At 43.1% G+C, this 13,800-nt stretch overlaps 1 protein-coding gene across 4 annotated transcripts in view; it reads left to right on the top strand.

The window, feature by feature from the left end:
* The window catches only part of TG (thyroglobulin), a 164,404-nt gene that overhangs the window by 78,068 nt on the left and 72,536 nt on the right, over nt 1-13,800 (top strand). For all 4 annotated transcript variants that reach the window (XM_080377856.1, XM_080377858.1, XM_080377857.1 and 1 more), the window contains 2 exons: nt 7,765-7,858; nt 12,593-12,752. In XM_080377856.1, coding sequence (XP_080233982.1) covers nt 7,765-7,858; nt 12,593-12,752 — 254 coding nt within the window. The remainder of the gene's footprint in view (nt 1-7,764; nt 7,859-12,592; nt 12,753-13,800) is intronic.

The raw sequence follows: 13,800 nt of genomic DNA on the forward strand, positions 1-13,800 counted from the left end.
CAAGAAAAAAGGCAGATTCTTGTACATTGCCTTGGATGTATGCATAATTCCCCACTGACAGACTGCTGTCAATCCATTTTCATCCTGAGTATTTATATAGGGATTTATAATATTTATACAGATAAATTTTGCTCAGGCTGAGCCATAAATTTGTAGAATATTTAATCAAACAGGGGTACTTGAATGCTAATGTAACCAGAAGCTGTGGGGGTCTCATAGAAATTCTCTGCCTAGGCTGAAGGACCTAGAGACTCTTCTCTGTCCAAAAACTATTAAAAACCAAATACTTGTTGAATGCCTTGGACAGAAGTACAGAAGTTATACATGTTTTAGGTAATGCCTTAAGAGGAAATGAGCGCTAGGAACTGTATAAGCAGATGTGCTAAATTTCTCTTAAGTCCCTATGTCTAATGTTTCCCATTGGCTGGCCCTGGCTCTCCAGGGCTGTACAGACATCACTGTTGGTGAGTTTAGGCTGGAGGCACACTACGGACATAGGCTTTGTGTGCATGTTCGTTTCATTTAGTCTTATAATATGAGTCTTAATTTTTTTGCATTGTGGAACTGAAATGACAAATCGTGAATGTCTATTTCTTAAAGAAAAGGGGCTTTGGGTGATACTACTTAGTATATCTGTGATGTGCAACATGTTAGGACAGTGAATTTCTTTAAAAAACCCAGCAACCTACAATGAATAGAAAAGCAGCAACAACAAGAAACAAGATATGAGCATGGAGTGTTTTTTACAAGGTCTTTCTCCCAGTGCATCCCTGCTCCACATAACAGAAAGCAAACTACAGCACACACAAAACTCATCTGAGCGAGCCATGCTGCACAGGTACGTAGGAAGGTGATACAGGGGAGCTGGTACCTGATTGTGTTCCTATCAATAAAAAGCAGACTGTTTTGTGGCGGGCATGAGAAGCTGCAGGGAATAAAAAAAAGAATGATAGAAACAAGAAACAGAAGACTGAAGGTGCAGAACAGTCAAAGGGAGGGGGTCTGGTGGAACAACTTGGTGAACTTTCTGCAGAGGAAGTTGAAGAAATCAGGGCTGTGAGTTGAGGTTTAACAACACAAGAGCTTCCAAGGCAGCTAATATGGACCTGAGGTCTACAGAGATCCTGTGTTATTGTTGCATTAAAGGGGATGGAAAATACCACAATCAGTCCAGTCACATTTAATAAGTATATTAAACTACCACAGGTCTGGATGCACTGATAGCAGTCTGCACTGCCAGCCCAGTCGTGCTCATGAGCTAGCACAGCCACACTCTGAGGTTTGGTCGCCTTCAATGAGAAACTGCAATGACCAGCTGCTTAACGGTGCAGTTTTATTTGTGCAACAGATAGACAAGTTCTTTTGATTGCCGGTGACAGTGACTGTCTGCAAAAAAGGCACATGCAAATAAAATGTTATAAAGTGTAAAATGCACGGAAGAGTTAGAAACAATACAGCCTGGCTACAAATATTAAAAAGTAACTCTGTAGAGATATTTCTAAGTCTCTGGAAGAAGCACTTGGTTTCAGTCTCACCCAAGGGGTCCCAAGGGGGGAGAAGCAAGGCTCAGCCCATCGGCCGGTCCCAGGAGTCCGTCTTGGTGGTGTCTTCCCCCTTCTCCTCTCATTCATTCACTTCTTATGCTTCTCTTTACTCTCAGGTGGAGCCTGAGTGACTCTAGTCATACATTCCTTTATTATGATTGGTGCAAAGTTCTCTTGCTTTCATTTAAAGATACAGTTCATTTTAAATTTACTGCGCATGCTCCCCAAGTGGAGCTGTCTTCACTGTCTTCAGGGAAGGGGGGCATTTGAGTTGGAGGTCACGATCTCCCACTACCACAATTATTTTACCCTAGCATCCTTGAATTTTATCTCTTCAGCAGTTTGTTTTCTTTAAGCAGTTAGCACGTCCTCATCAGAAGGCTCTTTATTTACGTTCTTGTTGAGCTCATCTACCTTGAAGTGCTGAACGGGCCACGTTTCCGACCTTCTCTCGCAGATAATGAAGCTCCTGCTTGGTCTTTACCACAGTTGTTGGCCTAGCAATGGACACCACCTCATATATTTTCCATTTGGCAGCCGTTATGCAGCTTATCAACTGTACGGTACAATCAAGTTCTCAGTTCTGCAGGGAGCACAGCAGAGCCTGGCTGTGGTGCCTCCGCTCCCACTCCGCTCCTACTCCACCCTCCACTGCTCCTCTAGGATAGCAGGTTGTGTGGTTTAGGGAACTGTGGTTGATGTAGATTCCAAGCATGCCAACCATCCTGAAGGTGATAGCTCTATTTTACTCTAAAAAATCTTTCTGTAATACTATACTTCTGTTAGGACCCGTTTTTTCTCTAATTCCCCCCTCAAGGTGATTTTCCCACATAATCCACCCCATGACTATTGTCACTCAAGCTTCACATGAGGGCATTTAGGGGTTAATGTTACATGGAGTATCAAGAGCATATACATTGGGAGTGTCAAATGCGTGCCTGTTCAGTAGAGATAGTACATAGGATAATTGTTTCATCATGCTCCAGATTTTCACATATATCACCAAGACAAAAAGTAAAAGAGTTAGTATCAATAGCAACAGGAGCTAAATAATTGCCAATAATGCTAGTAAAGTTACAAACACAAAGATTCAAATAATCATTAATATCCATCACTATATCATTTATGAAAAGAACGCTACAAGAAGATCTCATGCAAACACACCCTTTCCCAATATATACAAGCACCATTTCAGGATATTCATCAGATGCATTTCAAAATGACAAATGTTTTGCTCTGTATCAAGACAAATATCTTGGGCTTTGATGGTATTACTTCCACAAGTGAATCCTTGTTGTTTTCGCACAATGCATGTGTTAACATCAACAGTTTGACATTTATTCCCATTTCGTTGGGCCCATGCTCTGTGCTCCAGTGGATGGAGTACAGTTCCATTGAGGTTCAATCCTAACGCAATGACTGGGTATATGGTATATACTGAGGTATTGCATATGGTCAGAACAAAGGCTGTGGCTGTATTGCTGATGAGACTGAACAAATACCACCAGGATTGGAATTCCTTTTCAAATTCAATTGCATTATCCCAAATTACCTTTTGAATTTCAGTGGGCAAGGTGCCCTCTTCACCTTCCCTTATGATTGCAGCCGTCCTCGACTGTGTCCACAATTGAGCTTGGATACAACTAAGAGCCAAAGAAACATTACTTTGGATTTCTCCAAATGCATCTACCATCAGTTGGTGGTCCTTTTGATCAATTCCCTCCCATTAAGGCAATATGTCTGATAAAAGCCATTATTTGCTAAAGCCAAAAGGGAAATTCGTACAGGATGGTTCAATTTGTTCAAATCACTGGTTACTGCAACCAGTTCGCTCATTAATACTTCTGAGTCTATGCTATTTAGAACTCCCAATCCTGTTCCCAAAATACCAGTCACATCCCTTTTTGTTCACTTCGGGGGTGGGGTGGGGGGGGTGGGGTGGGGGGGGAGTTTGCGTGTGCAGTCATGCCTACCATTCTGCATAAGAGGTCTTTGGGAATGGTGCACATGCTGGTTGGATCACAGAAACGTTATGGATTAAGTAGGGGCCATTGTTAAGGGTACAAGCAGACAATTCAATAGGTGGCTGAGCTGTTGGAGGTTGCATCCTAATGAAATGATGTCGCCTTTAGTTCCTTTTAGAAATGGGGTATGTTGATTCTTACTATAATTTGTGATGGTCCATTCTTCCCTGTGAAAAGTGATGTTGTGCAGTGCTACTGCAGACATTTAGGTTAGGCACAGGTACATTTAGAAGTATATATTCTTCTGTTTATGGCCACCCCATCGTACACAAATTCCCCAATTTGCGTTCTACAACCAGGAAATCAAATAATAGCTCTACACCCTGTTTTCCCCATGAGAAAATTGCAAGTTTCTCCAGACATTGTTTGGAGTGCTAACATTTCAGAAAATTCATGGTTGTCTCAGGTGACTTTAATTCCCATTTAACAGCAAGATTCAGATTGGCCTTACTTTTGGTTGGTATCCCAACACTTCCAGTATATTTACATAAGCTTGGGCCCATGGCCATTCTGCGTTCTCTTGATTATAAATCAAGGGGAATTGTGTTGTCAAGGTGAGAGATAATAACACAAATCTGTATGTCATTTTCAAAATTTAGGGTTGCAGATAATCATACACATTAGAAACCATGTTACAGCTAAAATTAGAGACAATATTACATTCAAGTTCAACACAGGCTAATCCTTCCATCCATGTGTAGTTCGTGCCCACGGGCTGTTCATTTGGGGGTTTTGGCAAGACAAAAGATGGGAAATGCTTGGTTGAAAATGCAACCGGCAGAATTATTTAAAATGAGGGTAAAATACGATGAGTGTTGATTCAATGCATTTTTCCAAGTCTGCTACTGCCCCGTTGATCCCTGAGTTTGCTGCTGCTGCCAAGGGTATTTTCCAGAGAGCCAATACATCAGTGGTATCTGCCGGGTAGGATGGCTCACTGCCCTCCCCAGGGATACAAGTCTTTTGCCGGGGATTCCATCAAATCTATCAAGTCCTGTCTTGGTGCATAGGGTAAATGCTCACTTCGAGACAGTCTTTTTCTGAGATTGTGAAAAGACACCAGTTTTCTCTTTTCCCTTATTTCCTTTATTTTCCTTTACTGCAGTTAAAGATTGAACTAATTTACAGAGGGCATCCTTAGAAGCACCATGTAACCAGAACTGGGAGACTCCCAGTTCCTGAGCTTGATGTTGTAGGTCACTTCGTTCCTTGTCATATCTGGGTCTTTCCTTTGACCCTTCACCTCATTTGGGCTGTGAAGTGTTGATGGACTTGTCATGGATAGTAGATACCATGTCTGGTAGCCTTTCTGTGGGTGACTTTATGGTTCAGCTCATGAGACACCTGTATTCAACTATTTCTTGTGCAAGCTCATCCCATGCAAGGTTGTTATTCTGCTGACCCCGTCCATGACCACGAGCACCATCTCTCTTGGATTGCAGGCATTTTTGAATGTCTGCAACATGTATCATAAGACTTTCCAGGAGTCCACAAAGGAAAGGGGTTAGTCTCACTGGATCAACAGGGGATTGCATTGGAGATTTCCCTGTAGGATCTCACTCGTAGGTTGCCTGTATGCACGCTGCTTTCTGCACTGACATAGTTAACCCAGAGAGACTGCTAGTTTCAATTACCAGCAGTTCTCCTCTCTCCTGAGGATTTATGCCTCCTGCCCAGTAGGCAGCCCATGCAGTTAGAGAGTAATTGTGGTCTCCTGGTGTAACAGTTAAAAACACTCCTGGATCCCAGGGACCTCTTGCTTCCTCCTCACTCAACAACACCCGATCTCCTCCTGTAAGAGAAATGTGCCACATATACTCAACTTCAGATTCACCTAACTTCCTTGAATATTTCTCTGGAAATTTTAATAATTCATCACATGTCCAGGGGACTGTATGCATTGTGACAGTTATCCTTCCAGTCATGGCTGGCCATGCAGTCCTATTTATTTCCTGGCATGGAGAGTGGTCCTCGTGTGGTTAATGATGCACTACTTGAGCCAGATGATCTGGCCAAGAGTTTACATGATTAAGGAAATTATAGATTTTTGCAAGAGAGCTGGGAGGATGATACCCTGCAGCCTGAAGTGAATCACCACCTGCTTTGGTGAAACACACCCTGAGGCTACAGGTTTAGAGACCCGTCAGCTATTTGAACCCTCCCTTACTCAGGCTTTGTCTCCAGTTTTCAAGCAAAGCTTGAGATTATCTGAGTGAAAAGAGATGTGGTGGTGTCTTGGGGAGCTGAAAGATCATCTAACCTTTAGTGGTCTCATCCTTCAGGTTGCAGCTGAGTTGTGGAGGTGTTAACAGCATAACCACAGTAGCCACACAGCCCTGTGTACATTGGAGGGGTCTGGTGGGACGTGGCTTTTTGTCTCCTCAGGTGCACGGTGATGTTAGGTTAGCACACAGCCCATCAGCACTTGTGTCTGCAGCCACAGCATGGTGCCTGCTAGGACTTGGGTGAGACCCGTCTGCCTCTGTGGTCTCTCTTTGAAGATCTGGTGTTGCGATGAGCAGCCTGGCTGAGATTTTCAAAGCAACTTAGGGACCTTAGGTAACCTGCTCCTATCTTTTGAATTCTCAGTGCTTCCTTAGGCCAATGAGGAACTTGGCCGTTATCTTCTATTATATTTTTAAGGCTAAAAAAATAATTCCTTGAGATTACCACTGTGGAAGTGCACTTGGAAAACCTAAGGGACCTCACTGTCTATGTGCACAGAAAGTGTTGACAACTATATTTTTTAGGACTCTATATTGGTGTTGCACGATATTAGTATATAAGAAATTCACATTAATACAGTGCTATTACTGATGGAAAAGAAATCTTTATTTATCAGCCTGGATAAAAGACTTTAAAAAAAAAAACAAACACCACAAAACAAACCAACCCAACCAAAAAACACTCCAGTTTTTGGTCCAGCTGCTGGAGGAGCTGTGGACTTGCTTCAGCAGGTGGCAGCCTTTCCCTGGAGTCGATCCTGGCATGAGGAGATCCTGGGAGTTGGAGGTGTTGGGAGTCTTGAGGAGTTGCTAAAAAAATAGCCATGAGCACAGGTGATGATTCGTGCTTTCCACAGGGAAAGCTGTGTGGTGAATAGCCTTAGATCTGCTGTCCTGGCCAGGTTCCTACCTGGGAATTTGTGTTTTGTCTGCCTAAAATGGCTTCAGCAGTTTTGGTTGGAGATGACGTGCTTCACTGTCAGTGTGAAAGCTGTTGAGTGATATCACCATCCTAGGAACCTTCCTTACGGAAAGATTTTATACAATTGCATTAAAGCTGGTCCTTGTCTTTGTAGTTTTCTATTAAATTCTTCACATGTTCAGTGTGAACGATAATTTAGAAATATTTCTCTGAGATATTACTGTCTTTTCCATATCCTCTTTTGGCTTTTTCCCTAATAAGTTGTCATATTTTTCCATAACTCATGATGTGATATAAATATAGCTGTGATGTAGAAGGAAATGGCTTTAACATAATTTATATCTGAACTGCAAAAATCATCCACCTGATTCTTGTTGTGGAGAGAGCTTGAGCATATGTGTTACATACAGACGATGGCCAGAAAATTATTTTCTATATGTGGCTGGCTGCTGAATTCCTGTTGAAAGGTTACTTTTAACATTGCATGGCACTGTTAATGGTCTGCTACAGTGCTTAGAGCAAAGAGATTTAAAAAAATGCATTAAAATTTTAAAATTACCATTTTTTTTACCACAGACCATTAGAAATTAAAATAAATATAAATAAATGTAGGCCACAGACTATTAGAAATTAAAATAAATAACTGGCATTTCAGCAAAAGAGTGTATGACATAGCTGTGCAGGCAATCGTGGGGGGAGACCTGTGCCTGAGACCCCCAGTCCTGCTTCCCTTACATCTGGTGCTAATTTTGTGCAGTTTATGTGAGTTTTCTGAAGGCTTATTTTAAAGTTCTGCTCTTTTTAAAATGAGGCTGGTTTTCTGAGGGAAGGATTCTAGACATGAAAATACAATGTATTATTATTTGTGTGTGTGTGTATACAAACCCGGTATATGTTACCAAGGTATGGGTGAGCATAGTTTTAAATGTGGTTGAGATCTACAGATTTAAAGATTTTATAAACATAATACATCAAAATATAAGGAAATAGCAACAGTGTAAAAGGAGTACAAGTCTTTTTATTGTAATTTTCTCAATCTGTGTCTTTAGGGCAGCTTGTTGGCAGCCAGGAGATGGAGAGGCCCCGTCACACTTTGTCAGTGAAGACTGCCTATATCTGAATGTCTTTGTTCCTGCCACCACTGTAAGTAAGAGATGAGATGAATTTTTTTGTAGCTGAGCACTGTCTCTTTTCAAAGTACTTTAAAGTGGCATGAATGATTGTTTTTCACTTGTTGTTCACCAAGCCCTGCAAGGTTAAATTAGATACTCTGTTGTTTTCACTGGTGCAAGAGTATTCCCTATAGGCTTTCAGTGAGCTGTTTGGGTAACTAGGAGGGTAGAAAATTAAAAAGCTAGAGAGACAATAGAGGGAGAGAAAGAGGGAAACAAAAAAACAAGAAGGAAGTGGCAGCAAAGGACAAATTAAAGACAGAAATGGCAAGGTGCCTGAAATGAGGCTGGCTGTGCAGGAGATGATAATGCAATACAACAGGTCACATCAACACTTACCGCCAGGTAAGCAGCAGCAGATGAGTTTTTTCACCCTCATCTTTACCGTTCCCCTGTTGACATTTGTGGAAGCTCTGTCGAGGAATGAGGGTAGAAAGCAATGCTAGATTTGTGCTCAGCCCACAGAGCATAAAAATAGACATTTTAAAGATGACTGGGCCAATGGTACTATCTGAGAAATTGTCATTTGAAAGCTCTTGCCTTTCTCATTCTAAACAGATATAAAATAAAGCTTCAAGTTAAAGCCAAGCTTAGATAATTGGCCAAACCCATGGGGGGCTGGGGATAAAGATGCTGAATATTACGTGAATCCCATTGACGAGTGGGCCCAGAGCACAGGAAAAGAAAACTCTTTCTTTCCACAGTACTGGCCATTTTCAGAAGGTGGTGGGAGCTGTAACAGAAACCTATGAGTCTGTCACACTGCGTGTCTGGAAAGAGCCGGTCTAGCTATCTGACGGCAGCATTTGGGGTCCCTTGCAGGCGCTTTCTAATCACCAGAACGACCAGCAGTCTGTCTTCTCCCTGCAGCATCAGATTGTCATTGTGCCTCCAGTGCAGTCATTGCTTATTGAAAACATCAGGTCACTGTCCCAGGCAGTTTGCCATCTCCGCTTAAGCGCTGCTTGCCAGATAGCTTATTTGGAAGCGTTATATTTTCTACCATCTGACAGACTAAACAGGCTCGTCTTTCCTCCTTAGTGATGCTGTGAACAGAATCCCTCCTGTCTTTTGTACAGATGTAAGGTAGAAGTAGATCCGACCAAGTCAATCAGTTTCACACGTGTAAGTCTAGCCCAAGAGAGAACCAAAACTTCTGGTTTTGTAGAAGTAGCTGGGAGCAGAAGGCATGGTATTTTCCTGTTTCTTTTTGTGGTGAGCTCGACTTTTTACTCACAAATAGAGACCTGTAGTTATATATTTTCAGCCCGTGGAAAGTCAAATTACCTAGTAAATACTGAATATAAAATCTCCTGGACAGCAGCGAAGGCAGAGGTCATTAAGGAGCACTCAGCCTGAGCAAGGGCACGGTGCGGGGACTGCTGTCTGCCACCGAAGGACAATTTAAATGTCAAGCAGTGAAGAAGGTGAATGACATCACCTCATTTTGCTTCCATAGCTACATGTACCACGTAACCCTCCAAATAAAACTGGCACTTCTGAGAGACTTTTTTCCACCCATAACCATCACCACCTGTCACACTAGCAAAGCAAAGCTGTGCTTCAGCTTGATTTACAAGGGGTTCAAATGTAACATCAAGAGTTTAAATTCTCCACTAAATAAGAACAGAAAATGTACCCTTTCTCCTCTTCTCCCACCCCCTGTGTGTATTATTCCCATCCTTATCACATCATCCTTTTTGCACTCAATTCTTTACAGAGCAATATTATACAGTAGTAAAAGCAGTGGAGGTTGCCTGGCGTGGGGACATCTGTCCCTGCCACGTAGCTCAATAAGTGTTTTACAGAGGGATGGAGAAGACAGATGGAAGACAGAATATTATGAAGCCTTTCAGACTTCCACCTGACTTGCAGCTTCCTGATGGATGCTGAAATTCTCTCGCCCTGGAGGTGAGACCTCATGAGACCACGGTGGAGCTGTTGGGCTCCCCAAAGACACTCCCCTTCTAGCTAAGCTAGGGAGCCACCTGACCATGTCGCAGCTGGAAGTCTTGCACAGATTTTACATCTTAAAGTGAGACTGACATCTTAAAGCGAGACTAACTGTGTTTTGTTGCTGAGTATGGAGCAAACCCTTGCACTGGGCAGTAACCCCATGGTAGCTGTGGCCTGTCTGAGAGGAACGTGCTGTTCCCACTCTACCCAGCTACTGCGTGTGCCCCACTGCAGGCTGGCAGTGACACTGTGGTGCTGCACCTAAGCCTTGTACCAAGTGGTGGGGGGTGAAGGGACCGGCTCCAGCGGCTTTAGCTAAGTTCTTGCGCTTCGTCTGCCTCACAGATTTAATTGCAGTGGTTGGCTGAACTTAGTTGAGAACAAGGATTGGGGAAAATTCACTTGAATGCATTATCCAGCAGCTAAGGTATAGTAAAAAATTAGTTGGCTACCAAATATATAGATAGATAGACAGACAAAATGAAATACCTCATATTGTGAGGCATAATTCAATTACAGCATGAAAATTATTGTGCTATGCTATTAAAATGGCTAACAAGAAATGGGAAGGCAATTATGTTAAACAGCCTACTTCTAAAATGCCCAAATCCATGAGCTCTGAGGCTGAAATCCCTTGGTATTAAAACCCAAATTATTTGCCGTGACAGTTCACTTTCAGATAGGAGAGGGATCTATCCTTGCTTGTCACAGACTAGACATGGGAATGCTGTGTCCAGACACTTGGCACTAGGCACAGCCCCGGTGCTAAATCTTTCCCTAAACTGCTCTGTATCTGTTGCAGTGGGCTTTGTTTTGCCATTTTTAACTTCTATCACACGGCTTTGCCTTTCTTAAGATTTTCATCACTACAGCAGTGGGTAAAGTTGCTCAGCATAATGTAATATACAACTTACAGGGCAGCTGGAGGTCATGGTGCGATGCAGGCTGTGAGCACATGGGAAATGCCTAGCTGGAGCCTCGGGTCTCCCTGTGCTGAGCTGATGGGATGGAGCAGGCTCATCATCTTGTTTAACACTGTTTTAGCTGACAGGGCTTGATGTGGTTGTATTTTAGAAGGAGTTTCTATGTGAAAACAGATTATTTCATCTTTTTCTTTACCCTTCTCTCTCTCTCTGTGCTGCATGTGGTGCAGAAATGGGAACCAGGGACAAGGCACTGTGAATTAGGCAATTACTATTCAGGAGCAGAAGTTCCTGACAGAAAGCAGCATGTTTCACTGCTTGCAATTTCTTGGGTTTTCTTGATACATTGTGTTCACAACAAGCCTTCAAAGTGATTCTCCAAATAGATGAGGAGTGCACGCAATCATTAAGGGCGGCTGAGGGGAGTTTGACTCCTCTCCGCTAATTTTGCAGGAGTCTGCAACCTTCATTTCTCTGCTGCTTCTCCCACACGGCCAGTTGCACTTTTGCTGGAGACATCCTTTGCCAGAGCAGATGGGACTGCTGTGTTTAGCTTATCTGCATCCAGAAAATAACAGTAACAGTGCCCAATACTCTCTAGCTGCAGGGAAAAACAAACCTCAGACGTACTTTGATGCTGCTGCAGTGGCCACCAGCCCTTCTTTAAAAAACACCACCAGCTGCCAAAGCTGAAAGTGGGACAACCTGCTGCTGAGCAGAGGAGAGAGAAGCCTCCATCAGGATACTCCCAAAGTGGGCAATAGGGGATGAAAGTGCTGAAGGGAAAACTGAGTTTACACTTTGAGAAAAGCTTTCTAGCATCAGAGCAGGTTATTCTGCTCTATGCTGCAGGAAGGAAAAAAGAAAAAAAACAAAACAAAACAACCCCCCTTTGTACATTTCCACTGGTATTTCTTCCAAGTGTCATCTTGACAGAGCTGTAATGTGCTAGTAAATGCTGAGGTCTCCTCCTGGGGCAGTTCTGCTTTTGTGGTGCTCGTGCAGCAGCAGCCTGGTTACAGCCCTGCGGTGTGTGCAGCGAGGATCTGCACAGATGTGGTGCTCTTTTGGGAAAAAGTCTCCATTTCTGTGTGAAATCAGGGGACTCCACGAGTGCTAACAGGGGCAGCAGCCCTTCCTAGCTCTTCCCCATCCCAGGAGTCTTCCTGGTCTCTCTTGGGGCAGGCTCCCTCTGTGCTTCATGAAAGGTGAGTCTCACCTGTGCAGAGACAAAGTCCTCTCTACAGAACACCTCTGTGTATCTAGTAGGGGAGAACCTCCATGGGGATAGAAGGAGCAACGAGGAGCTCTTGTCAAGAGAGTTTCGAGACTAGGCAGTGTTCAGCCACGGAAGACTTGAGAGCAGGGAGCAGCCCTGCACAGCTGTTGAGTGAGTCTTGCTCAAGATGAAACAACCCAACAGGCCTTTTCCTTCTTCTGTTTCCCACTTGTTTGAACTCTTCCTGCGTGATTGTGTAAAGCAGATGTTACAGCAAAGATGAGCCCCCCACGCACTCAGTCAGCCAAGTCAGCAGGATGGGCCCACCTTGAGCTAACCTGGTAGAGTTGTTGGCTGGTGGAACACAGTGGTGCCATTAAGTCTCTTTATATACTGGACATAGTGTCCTTCTCAATGGTGTGTAGGTGATTGTGGACAGTTTACCCCTGGAATTTCAGGCAGATGGCCAGATATCCCTTCATTATGGTCATGTTCAAGAGCTATGAATGGCTTAGATACCGTTAATGGGGAAGATGCTTGTGTTCTCATGAATGACTTCCAAAAGCAGTTGGCTGCAGGAATATTAACCAGGTTGTTGTCACGGCAGGTGAAAAAAATGCCCGTGTTGCTGTTCTTCCACAATGGAGGGAGTTACAATGCTGAGGCAGGAAAGACAACCATAGATGGATCATACTTAGCAGCCATCAGCAACGTCATTGTCGTGACAGCAAACTACCGAGTTGGTGTTTTTGGCTTCCTTAGTACTGGTAAGTCACAGATTTTTAGAACAATATACTATGGGCTAAATTGCATTATGTAACACTTCTGTTTCTAATTATTTGTTTTTAAAGTTCAGTTGTTTTTTTAACTTGAGAAACACTGATTGTTTTTGTTGGGAAAAAATGGCCAAGAAATGGTGGGGACTTAAAGAGAAAGGGGAGAAACCGGGGGCAAAGAAACAAGAATAAACAACCCCCAAGCACCTATGTCAAGGGACCGGATAGACTTCTATCTAAGATATCTATCTATCTAAGATGCAACTGTGGGTATTGGGTTTTGCAAACACACAATAGGTTAGGCATCAAAATCCCTGCTAATTCCAGGGACCTGTCACTGTCAATATGGTTTTCAATGTGTCCAGCTTCCAACTGTTCCACCCGTGAAATTTTGCTAATGCTCTGTTGTGCCTACGTCAGAGTGGGGAAGAGGCAGAGAGGGGTAACTGCAGGTTAATGGTAAGAAAGACATGAAAGTATGGGAAGTATAACACAATGATAGTTGGTATCTCAGTAATTCAGTCTGACTTCTCCTTTGAAGGACTTGCCATGTTTAATTTGAATTCCATTAGCCATTTTTACTGTCCTGGATATGACTGAACTTTTGCATGGTCTGTGTTTGCATCCCTTCCTCATACTCTAGTCTAAAGGGCACTTCTGCTCTCCTGTTGCCTTCTAATAACAATTGTCATTAAAAAAATACACAAATTCCCATTATGTCGAGGATTTTGTGTTGTGCAAAGAGGCATGTACACATGAAAAGACAGTCACATCTCCCTGAACCTTTATGGTAGTGCCATTTGGTCTACAGGATTATTTTTTATTATTATTTTGCCTTTTATTAGATTTGCCTGCTTAAGCAAGTAGGGAACACTTTTCTTTCTACCATCGTTCAGTTCTGGCTGGGTCAGGGGAAATCAAGGTAGAGAGCCATGGAGAGAAAATGCAAAAATTACAAGTGTAGTTCTGGCTCCATCGGACTGGTGGCAATCCTGGGTCTCTCTAGTGGATGCCTTAATACGATTATAACCTTTAGTAG

This window comes from Falco punctatus (assembly GCF_963210335.1).
Source record: "Falco punctatus genome assembly, chromosome: 3".
NCBI classification, from domain to species: Eukaryota; Metazoa; Chordata; class Aves; order Falconiformes; family Falconidae; genus Falco; species Falco punctatus.